Consider the following 20,350-nt stretch of genomic DNA (forward strand, 5'->3'; position numbering starts at 1 on the left):
AGTTGGAAAGTAGTGCCACATAATACCAGATGGAGTGTAAATAACAAAATATGTGAACAACAAATAGCATTTAAGTCAAAAGACTGAAAGCATGGTTTGCTGCATTCTCTTTGTTCCTATAGCTGACTCACTGTGACATTTCAAAGGGAGTTATATGATGACCTTTCCAGGTGGCACTTGATGCCACATCTCCTGTTTGTGGAAGATATCCGTCAGTGTGTCAGATCAGATAAATCTCCTCTGTTGCCCCAGGTAGCCAGGAGAAACATAAAAGAGGGAATCAATCAGTTTGTCATAAATGGTTTGTGTGTGTGTGTGTGTGTGTGTGTGTGTGTGTGTGTGTGTGCACGCGCATGCGTCTATTATGAGCTCCATCAAAAGCTCAATATGACAAGAAAAAACTTTATTCACGTTTTGATAATGTGCCAGCAGCTGAACACAAAGATCACAACATTATTTTATGACTAAATTATTCTATGACATGATTATTAGACTTAGTTTAATTCATCAGTTAGATTAGAGTATTTGCTAGACATTTCATTTCAAGACATACAACTTAGAGCATTCAAAATTTTTATGTGATGTTTTCAAATTTTTCTGGTGAACAGTAAGGTCGAGGTGCTGCTAACACTATTCTCAGCACATAGAAAGGACTGTACACAGTACTGCATTCAGGTGGAGCATGACCATCACTACCACAGTTTAAAATTACAGGCTGCTGAGCTTTTTCTCTGCTCTTATGTATGGTGCTTTGACAATGGTGCTATACCCTCCTAATACCAATTTGGCACAAAATGAAAAAAAAAAAAAAAAAAACAACAGCTAGCTGACAATGGAGGAACAGGACACACCACAACAGAACAAGAAAAGACAGAATGTCTTCATGTGAGTAGCTCCAACAAAATGTTTTTTTTTTTTTTAATCTTTACTGCAGATGCATTTCATCAAACACAATATCTCAGTACATTTTCCTCCCTCTCACCTTCCCTGTATGATCTTACCTGGGTTAGCATTCATCTTATTTGACCTTGAGCAGGCCTATGAGACTATAGCTACTGTTAGTGTATTTGATTCTTATGCTTATTATACAAGTTAAAGATTTTTACTTATAGAAAGTCTTCCATCATCAATATTTCTTACATGAATACTAAATCTCCCTAGGTCACATGGGCTATTTCATTATTTGTCATGCAAACGAATGGTCAGAATGATTTCACAACTTTGACTTCACGCCATTCTCTTAAAATTTTTACTGATATATTTTTGTTAATTTGATGGTTATATCTGTGTGTGAAAAAGTGTTGTTTTTTAACTAATCCAGAAAATCTCACATGGTTTTATTACTGTTCCCTTGGTAACAAGCAAACCCTTGCCCTTTTAGGCTACTGGCATTCGTGTGGGTCGTACCACTTTAAGTCCATAGGGGGTATGTAAGCAGATATAATTATAGGAATGATGTTTTTGTCGATAATCTCCACGCTCAAATCAATTTAATGCATCTAATATTTTAATATTTCAATACATATCAAATTATCATGTTGTATATAAATAATATAAATCATTAACAATCCAAGGATACTCAGCGCACGCCGGGAAACCCCCTCTTCACCTCAAACTGACGGTCGTACAGTAAGCTGTCAGAAGCTTGTTGCTTAAATCTGTGCAGTGCTACAAAGTAACGAAGAAAGGACGTTGGGCACATACAAGGAACAACAAGCTTTAATTCTGCAAACACAGCAAAATTAAAATGGGTTGTTGAGCAGACGTCTCGGGAACACTTGACACCTCGTTTTCGATAGTTCTGCTGCCGTGTCGTCTGCCCTAGCTGGTGCGTGATCGCTGTATCCTCTGGGATGATGAGGTAAGCAGGTACACTCCTCGGCTAACAGCGAGGCTAACACAAGCTAATAAATGTTAATGTTAAAGTACAGTGTAGTGTTAGCCCATGACAGCGGTGCACTTAGCCTGCGGAGGATGAGGAAGCAAAACAGAGGCTACACCAACCCTTCGCTGTAGGAATTTCTACAAGCAAAATAATGTAATGCTATACTGTTAGGTTAGTTGACTGTAGCAGCGGTGGAGGAAATATCGAAATCTTCTACTTAAGTAACAGTGCTAATATCACGCTATAAAAATTACAAGTAAAAGTCCTGTTAAAGTATTCAAAGCTGAAAAATGTCCCCCGTGATTGGTAGATTGTTATTACTGATGCATTTATGTGTAAACAGAATTTTGATGTCGTATTTAATTGGGTGGAGCTAAATGTTCACTCTGTTATTTAATGTATAACTGCAACTAATAATTACTTTCGTTATAGATTATATTCTAGATTAATTAATTGATTATTTGGTGTGTAAAAGGACATACAATAATGAAAAATGCCATCACAATTGCTAAGGCTCAAATTGACACAATGTGCACAAAGTCCGACCAATAATGCAAAGTTATTTTAAAAATAATCCTACAAACAAAATAAAGTTACAAATAAGGAAGCAAATTTTTACATTTGAGAAGCTGGAACCATGAAATTATCAAATCAGCCAATTCAGTTCCAGGCAGTCAACTACAAGTTTCAGATGCCCTTGTATTAACTGTTTGGCAGTTCAATCTGTAATAACGCATCATATGTTGTAAATTCTTCATATGTTTTTAAGACAGAAAATCTTATGAAGTGTAAGAAGTAATTACAGCAGCCAGACAAGTGTAATGTTAAGTAAGCTCTGCAGCAGGTAACTATTCTCTGTGCTGAATTCAGAAAAAATATATTTTAAACATTAATGCCACTGATTATACCATGATGTAACTGTCAGGATTTTTTAATTAACTGCTCTGGCTAGGTAGGTCAGCAACATCACATGAACTTATATGTTACTACAACATCTTTTGCCATTACAGTATCAAATTTTAATCATAGATATAGAAAGAACTGCCAGCAGTGCCTTTCTCCAAGCTGTGCAGCCAGCTTTCACATAGCATATCAGCTTCTGGTTTTCTATTGGCCAGTGTCTGACTGGGAGGGTCTTCCTGGAGGCCGGCACCCAGGCAGGAAGGGGATGGAAGAAAATGTTTCAGCCAGAGTTGGACAGGCAGTTTGTTTTTACTGTTGTGAAGAGAAAATCTTTGATCACTGAATCTTTTGAACGGAAAGGGGCTTGAAAGCTGTTCTTGTTATCAACATCCTCTCAACTTAGCTTCTCAAAAGTTGTAGCTCTATCCTAGATTCTCAGTCTGGGACAGAGGTTTTTTGGTGCTGTGTGACATGAGAGAGGTAAGTATTCTTGCTCCATTTCCTGACTTGCGCCTAAAGGAATTTGCTGCAGTATGCAGTGGGATAGCATGAAGTAAGGCTCAGAGGCTGTTACAGTAGAAGAACTGGGTAAACAACAGCAGTTTATTCTAAATCTTTTGAGTTTCTGTGGGCTTTGTTAATTGCTCCAAGAGGAGAAACTTTTCAGCTTGCCTAGCACACAGATTTATTCAGATCATGGGTTAACCACCTTTTCTGCCTACTCAGCTACTTCCTGTGTTTATTTATTTTTTTTTTTTTTACGAGTTAGCGTACAGGTCTGACTATGCTGTCACATGTTTAACTCCCAACACTGTGCTTTGTCTTGCTTCCCTTGAGGTAGAGTCAACATATCTGACTGTAGCAATTTGGCACCAAGTGTTGATGTAATCCTATTAGCAAATGGAAAGTAGCTGTGTCATTTTCATGGATACTGATCAACAGAATTTGTTACAAATGCAGCACAACCCACATCTTATGGTTCTATGGATTTTAGCTTCGGAAATGTTCATATACTGTTATAGGTTTATTGATTACCATGACACCACCCAACTACACATCCCCAGCTAATACAACAACTGTAGCACTAACATGCTAACGTTTTTATTGAAGAGGCATGGCCTGGAGAAAGCTTTTATGTAAAAAATGTGCAGACTTAGTGTATCATCACTACTTTTACAAAATTCTTAATGGTTAGCCAAAATATTTTGCATCCATATTCTTTGCTAATTAGTTACCATTAATGACATTAGGCTGGAAGAAGATTTTAAGACAGGTGTTCAACTGATTTTGATAATGCGGTGGATGCTTTTGCCCACAAAATAATGAGGGAGAGATATCTGGTTTGAGGCCAAGCTGACTTTGTTACTGCGTGTTTATGATTTCTTTAATGAGATGATAACAGAAGAGGACAGTTTATCAAACTGCGTGATCAACATTCTGCTGATTCATTTATTTTGTGGCATTTAAAGTTCAATGTGTGATTTGGTGGCAGCTACTTATTCAGTTTACTTTATAAGGAGGACAGGTTATCGGCTTTGCACAAAACGTTATCACTTTCACAGAGGAAAATCAAACAGATACAAGGTGATCTCTATTCGTGTTTCCTTTTGTCTGATAAATAACTTATTGAATCCTGTATTGACAGGTTTGTAGGAGCAGAACTTTGTCTATACTGAGGGGATCTAACAGTATTAAATTTTGCATATTGTGTCTGACATGCTTTGCAGTCAAACAGTAGGAATTTCTAGCATCCCACCAATATTAAGGGTGAGGGGGCTTCCAAGTTCTTATTCATTTATTCTTATTCTTTTCTTTGCCATCGCCCTGTGTGTTGTACCACAGGAGGAGACTTAGACGCAGGCTGTTGTCGGTCTGAACACTGCCTTAGTCTTCAAGACAGAATTTTGATTTGGTAGCTCATCCATCAAGTTATCAAACTTATTATGGTCAAAAAAAACTTCTGTTTTCCCAAAAATGTATTTAGTTTTTACCATTTTGACAGCCTTAGTTTGTCATTGTTGTTACCACTGGTGTTTTGATTATCAGGTCTCATTTTCATTATTGACTAATATGCAAATTATTTCCTTAATTAATCAGTGACTTGTTCAGTCTACCAACCAGTCTATCAACCAACAGTACAAAACCCCAAGACATTCAGTTTGCAATGATATAAGAGAGACAAAAGCAGCAAATCTTCACATTTAAGAAGCTGGAACTGGAGATGTTTTTGCTGATAAAATAACTCAAACAATTAATCAGTTATCAAAAATGTTGTCAATTAATTTTCTGTCAATCAACTAACTGTAGTCTAATTACTTGGAAAGTTAGTGATTTTTAGAGGCAGTAATAATTTATAAGGACAGGCTGGTGTAGCTGCTACAATAGCTTTATCATGGCTGCTTTCCTAAAAAAAACTTTGCTTTTCCTCTAGAAAAAACTAATGATACCATTATTGCATTGTGTATTTGAATGCAAAGTCAGTAATAGACATGTGTTTTTGTCTTTCAGATCACCAATAGAAAGTGCCTTTGAGAAGATATCCCCAACTTGAAGTTGGTCTGTGTACATTGCACAAGTGAACACTGGTCTGTGTCTATGCTTTGTATAAGGCCAGGCTCAAGCACCAACACAGGATACCTCAGCTGCAAACCCTCTGTGACCATTTTGCACAACTTCAGCACCTAAAAGAATGCTTAAGTAGAGCCATAATATATAGAGCAAGACGATGGACAATAATCACCTGAGAATGACTAAAGTGACAAGTCTGCATTAAATCTCCCTCACGTGTCTTATATTTATGGGCACCATCAGTTGTGGAACAAACACTTGGACTTGACATAGAAAAAAATACATCTGCTGTTGTTTCTCATTGAATCCTCAGCCATCTGATCTTTCTGCTTCCAGTTGATGGAGGACTTACCAGATTGTCTTAAAAAAGGACTTTGTACATACAGTCAACCTACAGCTTATAGTGTATGAGACACTCAACAATAAGACTGACTTTTTAGTTTTTAATATTTAATGTATGATTAAAACCTTTGGACATGGCGTTGAACATTTCTTCAGTAAGAGACACAAAATGGCTAACTCTGGAGGTCTGTCGACAGTTTCAGAGAGGAAACTGTTCTCGAAGGGATGAAGAATGCAAATTTGCTCATCCACCGAAGAGCTGCCAAGTTGAAAATGGTCGAGTTATTGCCTGCTTTGACTCACTTAAGGTAAGAAATATTGCACACACTATTATCTGTGACAGCTTAATGATCCTTTATTGAATGTAAGAAAACTTGCCTCATATAAAGAAGTAGGAAACTTTAAAAATCCCATGAAATGAAAAATCTTAATTTTCCATGTTGTTACCTGTGTCCCTGAGTGAATGGTTTCTCTACTGTATTACTTCTTTTCCACACTATAAGTTTCTGACCCTTTTGCTTTCACTGAAAACTTTTTCATTTTTTGCAGTTGCTCAAACTGCTCTTAGGGATGCTGCTTCTGTCAGATAGAATGTGATTAACAGTTTTGAGGCCATCTAGCTAGCTCATCCAATCAAATACAGTTAAACCTGTACATCTACCAATCTAACTTACACTAACAACAGTAACATGGTTTAGAGCTGTGTCTTAGGTGTTAGTTTGGAAAAGCAAGGCTTAATCATACTATTTACTAAATTTAATTGCATAAAAACATCTTTCTCCTCCTTAATAGAGAAGAGAATGATCCTCAACAGCAACTGTCACTGTCCAGTGTAATCCAGTGTATAATCCAACTAGTGTTGAACTCTAATTAAAGCTGCTCAAACATCCAGTTTCATTCAGAAATTTGTCAAATCTCAGAGCAAAGCTGCAACCTTGTAACTGTATCTTCCATTATATATACACTGCTGACCCAGACAAGTAGGCTTCACTTTAAAAAAATGAGGCAAATGATTCATCCACTGAAAGTGAAGAAAATGTTAAACAGCGGAAATGGTTGTGTTTAGACTGCAGATAACTCTGGTAGTCAAAGCAGAATTATCTTCTGAGGAGAAGGTGCCTCTTGCGAGATACAGACTGATACACACCAAACAACACAAAAGCAGCTAAATCCTGCTTCAAAATTAAAAAATAAAAAAAAAAAAAAACTTCAGTGAAAAATATGAAGTCAGGGAATGCGTAACTGACTTCATCATTAGCTATTTTTCAAGCTGTCCGTATCTAGCATCTGTAAATCTACCTCTAATTTCAAAAGCGTTTTTATGTTATTATGTGCTTTTGTGTATTGACCAGAGTTATCAATATGAATTGAGAGGATCCAGGAGTGACCTCACTCTAGTAAACCTTATACTTTGAGGGGGAAAAAAACAAAGCCCAAGTTAAATTCAACTTAAATATAAACAAGAACTAAGGAGAAGTGGTTTACCAAAAGAATGTCTGGAGATCAATGATTGGTTGTTTAGGCACATTTACAGCTGACTGATGTTCATTTCTGGCTGCTGATTAGTTGACTTGTGAACAGCATGTTCTGCTGTCTTCCCCTCACTTACTCAACGCGGTCAGTCCAGAGAGCCACAGTCACATGAGGAAAATTTGCAATACTTCTGAAGGGAAACGACTTAAAGTCTACCCAAAAAGTTATTAGTTTTGTTGCTTGATGTTCTTTTGGAAAAAAAAATCCTAAGAGGTCTTAATTTCACAAAATCTAGTGAGAAAATCATCAAGTAATTCAGTCAAACACAATATTTTTAAGAAGATTACTAAAACTGGCAAAGTAGAAACAAATTCCAGGGTAACAGTGATAGCTCCAATCATAGGTCATACCACACTTTCTCAAAAACAGTAAAATATCTCTTTTGTTGCCCTTACCACTTAACTTTTAGAAAATTAAATCCAGCAGCTGGTTGGATTTCAGCCAGTTTATTCTCCTGTTTGCTCAGTTGTCCTGTGTGAGGCCAGGGTTAACTTAATCCACTCTCACACATCACAACACAGTACAGCTTTGCCCCAGGATTATTCTCATATTGAGCCATTGTCTTATCTCCTTACTGTATGTAGTTTATAAACATGGTGCCTTGGTGGTCAAGGGCCTTAAAGTATTAACATAGAGTGGCAACCTCATTCCTTTATCTAAAAACAACATTGTTAAATAGATTATCAGGGAGCAGTAATGAGCTTCAGCGAAATGGGAAGTAGTTGGTCATTACAGTTATCAATCACGGGAACTGTCAGATGATTACTTTAACTTTCTACCTCTAAAACTCCCAATGTCCTCAGAAAACATGATTTAGAATACACAAGAATAACCCATTTACATCAGTTAATATCAGTGAAAATCGATGTCAGGATTGATAAACATTTTGTAATTGTAGCTGTGAATTGATCAAACCCGCCCTGCAGCTCTTCTTCCTATTATTTTTCGTTTACTACTTTTGTTTCAGTTTAACTGCAAGGTGTTGAATCAGTATTGTTGAATTCTCTTCATTTAATGACCTGAATCATGTTTGCTGACAAAATATTTCTATGAACATATCTTTATAAATATACAACTTAAACATTGTTATGAATGTAGGGCTGTAACTAACAGTTATTGTCATTATTGATTAATCTGTCAGTCTATAAAATGCCTGATCTGTCACAGTTTACTAAAGTCCAAGGCAATATCATTAAATTGACTGTTTAGTTACAAAATACAAAATACAGAATTTAGCCACATAAGAAAAAGACAAATGGCAAATCCTCACAAATGACAAGCTGGACTTGGGAAATACTTGACATTTTTACACTAAAAGTGACTTAAATGATTAATCCATTATCAAAATAATTTCTGATTATTTTTCTGATGACTGACCAATCAGTTAATTGATAGGTTTTTTTTGCAGGAATCATGAATTTTAGACTAAATTCTGGGTTTAACAAGGGTACATTATCATATATTTTCATAAGTAAACAATAAGAAATAAACAACAGGACAATTGCACTCAAAAGAGATCTTAATTTTCTGTTGGGACTAAGTGAATGAATGTCGAACTGTGTTTTATATTATTTTGAGAACACAGAAATTAAGTCTAAACCTAGAATTGCAGTCTGTTCTGATGATGGAAAGAAGAGGTCAGCAAACAAATCTGTAGCTGTAGCTGTGTCATGTGATGATGTCTCAGCTCTTGTCTATGAATAGGCTTTTGTCTAAGGACTTATTAAATATAAAAATCTCTACTGTTATCCTGTCAGCTGGTACTAACTCAGTAACACTGTCTTACCCTCAGCCTTAAGCTATTAAAAGACAAATAAAATTACCTGACCAAATTCTGCTTTCTAAGCAAATGTCTAATGAGTGTTTTATAGTACACCTGCCTACCACTTCATTAAACTCTGTTTTGTCCAAATAAGCAGTAAACTCTAAACATCAGCAGTAGCTGGCCTTGCTACTGAGTTTTCTTTTAATTAGAGCCACTTGTCCTACGCAGCCCAAATCTCGTAGAAAGAACAGACATTGGGACCCAGCCCTCACAAAACTATCCTCTCTAAGACAAGAAGAACCTGTGGCACATGAATCCAGTGCCAGGGTATACACCAGAAATGACTCCTGTCGATGCTATATATATATAAGACTAATGAAATTGATGACAGGTAAACTGACATTTATATTCACTGAAAATAATTAAGATGAATCACGTGGGAGACATGCATATGAGGTGAAATTAGTTCACTTGTTTGAAGGGTTTGAATATATTGGACAGAGGAAGCTGATCTGTCACTGGACTAATACAGATGTTTGACTGGCAGCAATTACATTGGTGGGCTACTTTTAAAGTCAAAAAGGAGGTAGTAATAATCAAACTTAATAATAAGACAATATGAATAAGAATAAGAAAGCTCAGAGATGTTTTATGCAGTCAGCTTTTTCTTAACTTCCCTCATAATGGCTACAGTCTAGTCGTAAAGAGAGCACTATGAAGTGATAACTAACTGGTCTTCATCATATTATACTCTTTACAGCCCATTGTATTAGATTTATATTGGACGAGTCCACAGCACACCATTTATGTCTAAAGCTATGGTCGAGGTGATGGAGAGTGGTGGGTAGTATCCAACCTTCTTGAGATTTTTCATCTTACTTTAGACCATTGCTACACCATTGTATAAAAGACGTTAAAAAATGTTTAAAATGAAAATATTTCTGACCCTTCGATCTAACACTGAAAATGTATGACTGAAGGCAAGATATGAACTCCAACAATTTATGCTTTTCTACATTTTTCGACACATGAAAACCAATATCACATCATGTGGATAAGTTCACTGATGACTCCACTGACACTGTAAATGGGTGTGAGGAGTCTGACTGTGGGTGCAAAAGATGATGAGTAATCCTGCAGAAGAAATTGTGCCTTGAAGCTCTTCATGGTGCCCATGGCGTTGGAGTAATCTTTAACTGCTTACGATTCTGTTCTCATATTTAAATCCTTTGGACAATGTAACATGACTTTGATAAAAGCCAGACTTCACCTAATACAGTTTAATCTGATGACTCTGTGACATTCCTATTACCAATCAATTATGTTGATAAAAACTTTTTTTTCCTCAGTTTCAAAGAGTAACTGTAACACTTCAAGATAAGGATTACTGGCCAGCTATCTTGAGTGTTCTTTATGTCTTTTTTTATTTTCTCTGAACCCAGGGTCGATGCTCAAGAGAAAACTGCAAGTATCTTCATCCACCTTCGCACTTAAAAACCCAGTTAGAGATAAATGGGCGCAACAATCTCATCCAGCAGAAGACTGCAGCAGCTGTACTCGCCCAACAGATGCAGCTTGTGATCCCTGGACCTAGTCTGCAGTCTGTGGTAAAGTCCTCTAAGTGAATCCCACCCATTAGTTTCTTGTGTTATGTGATATTGCTTGTCTCACTTGTAATGTTATAACACCCTTCCCTCAAAGCCAGCTTTTACTGTCACACAGGGACTTGGCACAAATACCGGTCTTGGTTATGGTTCATACATGACACCCTTGAGCCATGGAATGAGCCTTGTTTCCTCAGACATCCTCCCCAGCACCCCAGTTCTTGTTCCTGGGAGCCCACCTGTCACAGTCCAGAGCTCCTCTTCCTCTTCTTCATCTTCTTCTTCTCCCTCACAGAAGCTGCAGCGTACAGACAAACTAGAGGTAGTAATGCACCACAAGGACTGATTTAACATTAAAAAAAAAAGATATCAGCACTTATGCAGGTGCGCATAATCTGTCCAAATGCTGAGAGCTGAATTCCTCTGGCTGTCTTTATAATTGCTCCTCTCAGGTTTGTCGTGAATTTCAGCGGGGAAACTGTGCAAGAGGGGAGACAGATTGCCGCTTTGCTCACCCCAGTGACAGTCCAATGATTGACACCACTGATAACACTGTCACTGTTTGCATGGACTATATCAAGAGCCGCTGCTCCAGGGAGAAGTGCAAGTATTTCCACCCGCCTGCACACTTGCAGGCCAAAATTAAATCCAGTCAACAACAAGTCAGTCAGACAGCCATCGCAGCCCAGGCCGCAGCCGCAGCCGTGGTAAGACAGAGCCTTTATCCTTCTCACTACTGAAAAGTGGTTTTGTTTACAAAAAATCATGAAAAAATCTTTTGACAAATATTGTTTGGTATCGTTGTGTTGTGCCATGACATTACTTAATGTGGAGCACTATATATTTGTATTCTATCATTTGTAATGGTGCCTTCAACTTCAATTCTCCCACATTCCCCCTGAGAAGATGCACCTCATAGTTTGAAAACCTGTCTTAGACCAGATAAATTTCTGAGTACTCATCTAATAATTAAGGAAAATGCCTGTTGTAATTCTGTGTTTACAAAAACTACAAATGTAAATCAGAACACATTATAAAGAAGGATGAGATTAAATTAAATTTATGGTAGGCTCAGTCCTGTTATTAGAAGACCTGCCAGTCAAAGTGGGAGTGATATCAGGTTTCAGTCCTGCATTTTGCAATTTTGTAGTTGAGACGTCCGTTTTTACTTATATTTAAAGGGCTGTGCCTTTAAACAGGTTCATTGATGTAGATTTACTATGTTTGCACATACACCATATACTTAAATCATGACTATGCCCATATTGCAGTTAACAGAGAAAAGTATTGATATACATTTTGATTTGGTACTGTGCAATATGACTTATTTAATAGCTAAGCTTTGTGATAACTGCCTGCATGGAAAAGTGCGCATAAGAGCAAAGTGATCTGTTATGTGCTCTCTACTCTTTTTTTGACAGTTGCATCTAAAACATTTCTTGGTTTGGTTTTAGTTGGAACACTAACTTACTTTGAACATAATGCATTTTAGGTCTCTCACTAAGCACAAATTGGAAATGTACTGTAAAAATTGACTATATTAACTTTACTCTGGTTTTATACTGAAGCCATGTGGCTTTAGCATTGTGCTCCCCCCCACCACCCCCCCATAGACCATCTGCGTCATTTTTCATCATTGTTTTTTGTTACTTATATTTTTGTTGCATGAGTGTCAGGTTGTATTTTAAGCTCACAAAGTTGAAAAACATAACCACATAAAAAAATATTTTTTTCAGTTGGTGATTAGTTATGTTTCCTTTGGCTAGCTGTCATAAAACCAAGTCATCATTCCTTTAACAATTAAAAAAATCTGTGCTTGCTGTGCATTACATTATTCCTTAAAGTGTAAAATTTCTATCTGTATCTATCCTAAAAGAAAAAAAATCTTAGTTGCACTGATTGCATCATGGTAGTGTTAATGTTTTGATTACAATTAAAAACTCTGATCAAGTAGTAATAACAAGTTAAATATGTTACAATGTAAACAGTGTGCAGGATTGTACCATGTCATTGTAATTCTTGGTTTCCAAAACTACCTGATTATGCCAAACTACTAATTCAGGAATCTTAAGTTAGCGTGTCCTTTAATCAGTTATTTTGGTTACTGTGCATGCATATTGTGTTTTATGTGGTATACTACATTCAGATTATTTTGTTTTGTTTTCCCCTTCTCACCTATCCACAATGCTGTCCCCCCCATGATGCACCTCTGCTTGCTGTTACCTGTATGTTAATACGCTTGAATCCCATTGGCCCACTGCCATCATGTGCTCGCTGCCTGCTATTAAAAGACTCAGTCGACTGCCAAAGCAATGAAGCGACCCCTCGAGGCAACTGTAGACCTGGTATTTTCACCTTTTGCTTTGCATGTAGCTGTTAATTGTACTGTAAAAACTTTTATTTTTTGTCATTGTGGCTTCTTCAAGTCTCATGTAGTCTTTGTGTGTACAGTCAGCATTAGTATCTTAAAGTGCTTAAGTTGACAAATATTTGTTTAAATTCATTATTCCATTCATTATGTTATTCTACAGCTGTGCTTGATTTTTTTTTCCGTCTTGTGATAGCAGTCACCTTTATTGTGTAGTTGTGTAGCTGTTGTGAAAACTAATATTGGGAGTGTGTAAAACATAGTTAAGCAGAGAGAGGGTAAATTTGGGATGTTTTAGTGTTTCATGTCTTCTCTTGTCATGTTTCAGACCTTTCCTCACAGCGTCCTACAACCTGTACCAAAGAGACCCACTCTTGAGAAGAGCAGCTGGGCCAGCTCTCTCCTCAGCCCCAGTTTTTTGCACTACCAACAGGCTCTGGCCAACACACAGCTGCAGCAGCCCACTGCTGCATTTTATCCTACAGGTAATTGTCAAACTTGCTATGGATTCAAAGCTAAACTGGCATTTAATACAACTTTCCATTTGAAAGTAGTTCAGTTGCTTGATTTAACAACTTGGCAGAATGACACTGCTCACAAGGAGGTGTAATACATCAGAACTTCCAAAAATGAAATAATTCTTAATGAGTATGACTTTTTTTGACTTTTGACCTTTTTCACTGCAGACATTTTGACTTTTCATAGCAAGAAAGCACAGGCATTACTAATAAAACAAAGCCCTTGCTCTGTTTTATTCAAGTGTCTTAGTAAGCCTTCACAGTGCATGCAGCTGTCACACTACAAAACTTACTCATCCATGCAAAACACTCTAAGTGGACAGTTTGTACTCTGACAAGTGGCTAGATAAAAGTGCAGTACAGCCAATAAGGTACAATAGATGTCCTCCAGCTCTCTATTCCCTTAAAGATCAGCACTGTCAAGATAGCTTCCTACTGATCAGTGGCACAAATTTGCATGTCAGAGAGGTGATTTAATCTCCTCAGACTCTTGGAGCAGAATTTGATTTTTTTTTTTTTTTTTTTTTTAAATTCTATTTTTTCTATGAAATGTGATGTTTTACATCCTGGTGTGACCAGCACTTTCACAGCAAGCATGCACACTACCAAGACACTGAAAGTGAAGCAGCTGCAATTCAACCATAATTTACCTGTGGTTTACCTGCTGTGACGAGTAGCCTTTGTGTAGCTTCTAGGAGTGAAAAAGTGGAAAAATACAAATGTATCCTGTTTTTTTTAGCCTTAAATGGAGAGTTGTGTCTTTATGCCTTTCATTTGCACATACTGTAGCTGTAGTATATTACTCAGCTTGACTTAACTTGCATCCTTCTGAAAACATTACTGTCTTGCTATGGGTGTTTTGTCTGTATGTTGCTGTTGCTATATGTATTTTTGTGAGATCATATTTATCATATTGATAAGGTATCACTCACGCCAAAATGTGCCCTCTCTTTCCATTTGATTATCACACAGGTTCTGTCTTGTGCATGACTCCTGCTAACAGTGTTGGTAGGTGCCTTCTCTAATTTTTATAAACTTCGTCTTATAATCAGTGGAGAACACAGGTGAAGTGTAATTATTGTGTTTGAATAAGATATTCTTGTTTTCTTGTTCTTTTTTAAAAAATCTTGTTTGCTGCATAGGAAAGCAAAAATTTCAATGATCAGGAACACAAAAAAATTATTGGACTTTTCCTCTTTAAATATTTATGTTATGAAATATTATTATTTAAATATTTGTGTGCCTTTTTTTGACCACCAAGCCTTGTTTATAGACTTGCTTAAACATTATTCAAAATAGTCAAACCACAGTATGTAAATATAAGCATTTTGGTGGATTTTGTCTGTAGAATTGCCGTGCATCAAAGATTAGGAAATTTGATTAAACATCCCTGAGATACACTTCAGTGTTCTTAATACTCTTAAATGTTTTTCATGATTAAAACTCCTTAAATATCCTATAAAACCACTTTGATAATGTCTGGTGGCATTGCTGTATATGCTATCTCTTGGGATGTCAAATTATAGACAGATTTTTAATTTTATCTCTGATCAGCCCTCCTTTTATGTTCTCCCCTGCTGTCTTGCTTTGCTGTGTGATCATATGCCATCTGCTGGTCTAACCCAATGATGGCTTGCTGCTAATTTCATTTTATATTTTCCTGGCAAGAGAGAGAGAGAAAAAAACATTGCCATGGTTACCATAACGCTCCACCTCCCTTTTCATTGCTTTCATGGTTCCCTTCCTGAAAAAGTCCCCATGATGTACAGTGCTACGCCTGCTACTGTCTCTGCAGCAACTACTCCTGCCACAAGTGTCCCCTACGCAGCAACAGCAACAGCCAATCAGGTTTGCTCCTTTTTAAAGCTTTCTGTCATAAATCCTTGAGCTTTCAATAAGTGCTTCATCTTTAAATCAGGGGAGCTGCTTCGTCAGCATAGCGTTGCCCTGCTTGCATTGCCTATCATTAAGCTTCATTTACCTGTAGACCTTCAGTAGAACTACTAGGCTGCATCTCACCTTTCTGCCATATGACAAACAACACTTATACAGACGTCTTCCATCTGCAAATAGTGGTTTTGCATATATTCTTTATCGCATGTTTTTTGCTTCATTCAATGTCATTGTCTGTTTCATTACTCAATATGCAGTTCTTATGTGAAGTGAGGAGTAAATACTTACAACACAATAGTAGTTTAGCATCCCATCATACTGGTAATTAGATAATAATAGCATGTTCTAAGTTCATGAAAAGAAATCTTTCAGAATTGTGACGAGTGATGATGTGTGATGAGTAAATTTGTAGTGTGTATATTTTGTCCTCAAAAACAATTACTTTAATTTTGTTAATCATCATCTTTTCTTGACACAAATATTTGATAGGTAGCTATAGTGTCATATGTTTAAATTCTATCCGTTAAGATATGGGTATAATGTGTATAAAATGTTGTAAATAATACAAAATAGTAATAGTGGAGCCATTAAAACTGTCAAAAAAGTTAGGAAAAGTTCAGTTTAAATCTTATCTTTTATGTCCGTTATGAGAGTAAATCCTGATGAGCACTTGATGCTCTTTGTCATATAACAAAAACACATTTAACCCAAGTCTGTACTTATTGTGTGCAAATACTAAGTGACTGTCTTTTGCCCTTGAAACAGATCATCCTCAAGTAACCACCAGAAACAGGAGTCAGTGCCATGTTGCTGCTGTTAAAGGTCCCAATCAGCCACTCTGTAAATACACCACACACCACATACAACAAACTGCATGCTGATAACGTCACTGATTACTTTAATCTATGATAATAAATGACAAAATTCAATTTCTAGGATTATACTATCTTAGATAAATGTCACATGTACATTCCTTTGCACCTGAATTGACATGTATCCTCAGTTATGAACTGAAACTGAACCAGGAAAGTCATGGAAATCAGACAGAAATTTATTCACTGAGAATAGTAAATGATGTGACTTTTGTTTTGTGCAAGAAACAAGCACAACACATCTAATCTTAGATGTCTGTGTGTAGACGTGTAGACAGTGCACAGTACATGTTAATACCAGGTGTAAAGGGGTTCTATATTTGAGTTAGCTATATATATATATATATATATATATAGCAACAAGTTATTTTTTTCCTTCTTGAATGTCTTATATAACCTAAGAACTTTTTTTCACATTAATGATTGTTTATCTAGTGCCAGATTTAATTATTTTAAACTAACACATAAAAAGCACTTATTCTGACTTTAAACTTCACATTGTAAAAATGTAATTTGACAGCAGGTTTATGGAAGTTCTGGGTTTAGTCAATCTGTGTTGTTTGCCCTTTTATCCTGAGAGAACAGGATCAGTGCTCCACCTCCTGGTGTGCCTTTGCATTGCATATACTCTACATTATGTTTGTTGGTGGAAAATTATGTATATTCCATTTACTGCAGATATTTTTTCTCTTAAAAGCAGTAAAGCAACAGTGGATGAAGCTGCTAATTTTCCCGTCTTTGTTATCGAAAAAAAAAAAACTAACTTTGGATCATCCGTCTAGGTGATTTGACTTGTTGATGTATCCAAGTGGTGGTTTTCACCTCTAGGGCAGGTTTCACAAAAATAGACTTTGACTATATAAACTTACAACTTATAATAGTGAGACTTCAGTTAGTCATCTAAATGCAATTGAATTTAGAACTAATTTTCTCTGTAAATTAAGACCTTTATTCAAAATAAAAAACATGGCCAGCCAAGTATCTACATCAAACCACTCAGCAGTTTGCCTTCTGGAAGAATTTGTCAATTGTAAGATCTTTTACTGGGAATATTTAGTGAAGAGCGTAGCAATACAACAATCTTCTCGACATAAAAAAATGTCAGTGCTGTGCAGAGCTGTAGCAGAGATGAGATACTGTGGCTTCCTAACGTGTTTGGGTTCTGTACCTCTACTAACTTGTCTGTCAGGCTCAGTATACTTTACTTGGGCAAACAGAATTGACTGACAGTGTCTTTTTTGTTGTCTATTTACAACAGATGACTGAGGTCACTAGAACTCTTCCCCTTCTCATTACTCACTCCACAAAATTATTGATATTATTGATAAAATACAAATATTAAATTAAATGTTTTCTTCTTTTTTGTCCTTTGAAGCCACTGGTCAGCTATTATGTCACAATCACCTCAAAATTACTTGTTTGGCTTGCATTAAAGTAATCTTGGAGCAAAACTGAACAGATGCTCACCATAAAAATCTTTTTTTTTTTTGTTTTTTTGTTTTTTTTTTTTTCCCCCCCAGAAGAGAATACAGCGTAATATTCATGATGCTCACTGCAAATTGTTATTGGTGTATGTAGAAGAATGGTCTGAGTTCTTCTGAATGAATGGTTTGAAGAAACTTAGGAAAGGAGTCTTATGTATGGCCAGGCTAGTCCATGTGTACTGGGCACTTGACACCAAATATAACTAACTTACTGGCCAAACACCACAAACCAGTCGAATTTATCTTTGTGAAACTGGCCCTGGGTTCATCTTGAAGATAGAGCAAACAATGTTTTAAAGAGGAGCCTCCACAGCTAACATAGTTAACTCAGTAACAGGGATATGGGAATACTACTGCTCATATTCAAACTAAAATTCTTGTGATCCTATGAAGTTTGAGTTGAGTAGTGTGCGAACTCTTGGTCTTAATGTTACAGTCAGTTGTCAGTACTGTATTATTTGAATGTTACAAGTGCCTAACAAATTGTGCATGCAATGACATCTAAGCATATTTAAAAGGCTTTGTGTGAAAAACCATTCAATTAAATCTACTCAATTTATAAGTTGCACTTAGAAAGAAATGTTTAGCAATGCCATGTCAGTGCATTAGTATTTCGTGTATGCCTGTTTAGATTTAGTCTTAGAATTAATTTTCACTTGTGAAATTCACTCAAATTTGTACGTACTGTATGCACTATATAGAATGACTATCCAGTTTAGTTTTATTTTTGTTCCATATTTAAGATAACTAAATAGTTTCTGACAATGTTTCCTAATTAGTTAAATGCACAGTAAAATACTTTATGTAGTTACGTAGATGTCACGGAAATAGACTCTTTGGTGAAGACTAGTTGTGTAAGATTGATACCACAATATGCAATTACCTGTCTGTGTTTGAAACGTAGAGCAGACAGAGTGGGCTTTGTGTCTGGTTAAGTAAAAAACAAAACAGATGTTAAATATACTTTTCACTCATAAGTAATGTTCCTCTGAACATCTTTTATATAGTTTTAGTTTTGCAGTGTGTGAAAATATCAGCCCTTCCTTTAATGTTTCTGATCTGTCATTTCAAGTGCGTGTGTACACACGTGTGTGTGATTAACTCAGACAATCCACCAAGAGATGTCACATTTGTTAACATTTTCATTATGTATTTTTGTTGTGAAAATTTTTACACATTATTGAGTGGAATATATGGAGTATACTTGCATATTTTACTAGTTTAACTTTAACTAGCTATATGAACATGTTTAAAATGTATTCTCTTCTATTTTACAATGAATGTAATTTATTAAACTGACTTTAGCTCTGCTGGAGGTTCCTCAAAGGGCCTTGACCTTTTGTTTTAGCCTATGAAAAGCCGTCTGTGTCGAGGGATCAAATGTTGGAGCAAAGAGAAGCTTAAAACATTTCATCCTTGTCACTGCCTTGTCACCTGTAAGGGACAACAAAACCATTGTATGAGCAAGGCCATAGAATTACTTTTTATGTACAAAAGTTTATTGTACAGGCCACATTTTGCAGAAATTTTAAGTTTTAATTTTAAGAACAGTGTATGGTTTGTCATTTTAACTGTTTTGATTTGTTGCTGAGGCAGTCTGAAGTTGCAGTGATTAAAAACTGTATTTTTGTAGGTGATTTTTTTGTAGGTGTGTTCCTTCTCACAATAACACATTAGACCTTTACTGTCAGATATTTGACTTTATTATGCCATGGTGAAACACTGTAAGTGATCCAGTGCATAAAATAGTAAATAATTCCCACTGCATGTTAACAGCTTGCAACAAAAATATAGTCCTGAACTCTCAAAAGTCAAAAAGTCACTTGATGGTTCTGTGGCTGTTTTAACGCTTCTTTTTTTTTCATGATTGCTTTTAAAGTTTAGCTTGTTAGAGGATACTTTTCCCTAATTTATTATACCTGCAAATAAAAGGTTTCTGAATGTTTGTTTCACCTTTTGGCAAAAAGCTTGAATGTCATGTCTACACCTGCACAAGGAGGTCATTTGAGATTTTGACCACCCAGTCAAGAACAAATGGACAGTAAGAATGTTTGGTGTGACTGACTGATGGAAACATTTCTCTTTAGCACTTTCTCAACAGTCAGACGACTGAGAAGACCTGCTTTTATGTGAACTTTGCCTTATCTTTGATCTGTTCCCAAGTTGGCATTTGTTCAGTAATTATAAATTCAACAATGTCTACTAACTAAAACTGATTTTCAGTCAACCATTTTGTGAAATTGTTGCTATCTAATTTTAATTTTTTTTTTTTTTTGACAGATTGTAAAACAAACCCAAACACTATACCCTTAAAGGCTTGATGCTCATAAAACTAACTTACACTTAGAAATAATTATATTAAAATTTAACAGACTTCTGATTAAGCTGTCATGCCAGTGCCATTTGGTTCCCTTCTGGCCTGAATATAAACGTTCCCTCATTCTTTTGAAAACTATTTGTGAAAATAATTCTATTTGTGCATAATTAAACATTTCATGTTGATAGCTTTGTTCCTGTAAATTTAAAATTGTGTAAAATCTAATATTGCAAATAAATAAATGTCAAGTAAATACCACACTGTGAGTTCTGATTGATTTTGTTCTGTACATTTGTTT

General features: G+C 36.1%; 1 protein-coding gene across 5 annotated transcripts; it reads left to right on the forward strand.

Annotated features, from left to right (window-relative positions):
* The first annotated feature begins 1,621 nt into the window (after window positions 1-1,621).
* Window positions 1,622-20,310, forward strand: LOC108881512 (muscleblind-like protein 2a). 5 transcript variants are annotated; one of them, XM_018673564.2, is made up of 10 exons: window positions 1,622-1,861; window positions 5,297-6,006; window positions 10,439-10,603; window positions 10,719-10,922; window positions 11,053-11,307; window positions 12,892-12,945; window positions 13,297-13,453; window positions 14,459-14,494; window positions 15,240-15,334; window positions 16,145-20,310. In XM_018673564.2, the coding sequence occupies exons 2-10, from the start codon at window positions 5,833-5,835 to the stop codon at window positions 16,157-16,159; spliced, it is 1,155 nt and encodes a 384-aa protein (XP_018529080.1). In that variant the 5' UTR covers window positions 1,622-1,861; window positions 5,297-5,832; the 3' UTR covers window positions 16,160-20,310. The 5 variants fall into 5 exon arrangements, with proteins under 5 accessions (XP_018529080.1, XP_018529078.1, XP_018529083.1 ...); XM_018673562.2 differs by lacking the exon at window positions 15,240-15,334; XM_018673567.2 differs by lacking the exon at window positions 12,892-12,945.
* The last annotated feature ends 40 nt before the right edge of the window (window positions 20,311-20,350 follow it).

The sequence above is a fragment of the Lates calcarifer genome, linkage group LG1, assembly GCF_001640805.2.
Source record: "Lates calcarifer isolate ASB-BC8 linkage group LG1, TLL_Latcal_v3, whole genome shotgun sequence".
Classification (NCBI taxonomy): Eukaryota; Metazoa; Chordata; class Actinopteri; family Centropomidae; genus Lates; species Lates calcarifer.

What these genes read in the sequence shown, in the direction of transcription:
- LOC108881512 (XM_018673562.2), top strand. Translation starts at nt 5,833, where the DNA reads ATGGCGTTGAACATTTCTTCAGTAAGAGACACAAAATGGCTAACTCTG. An exon ending in TCGAGGCAACTGTAGACCTG is followed by an intron (nt 12,946 to 13,296) that starts GTATTTTCACCT and finishes GTCATGTTTCAG; the next exon opens with ACCTTTCCTCACAGCGTCCT. An exon ending in GACTCCTGCTAACAGTGTTG is followed by an intron (nt 14,495 to 16,144) that starts GTAGGTGCCTTC and finishes CCCTTGAAACAG; the next exon opens with ATCATCCTCAAGTAACCACC.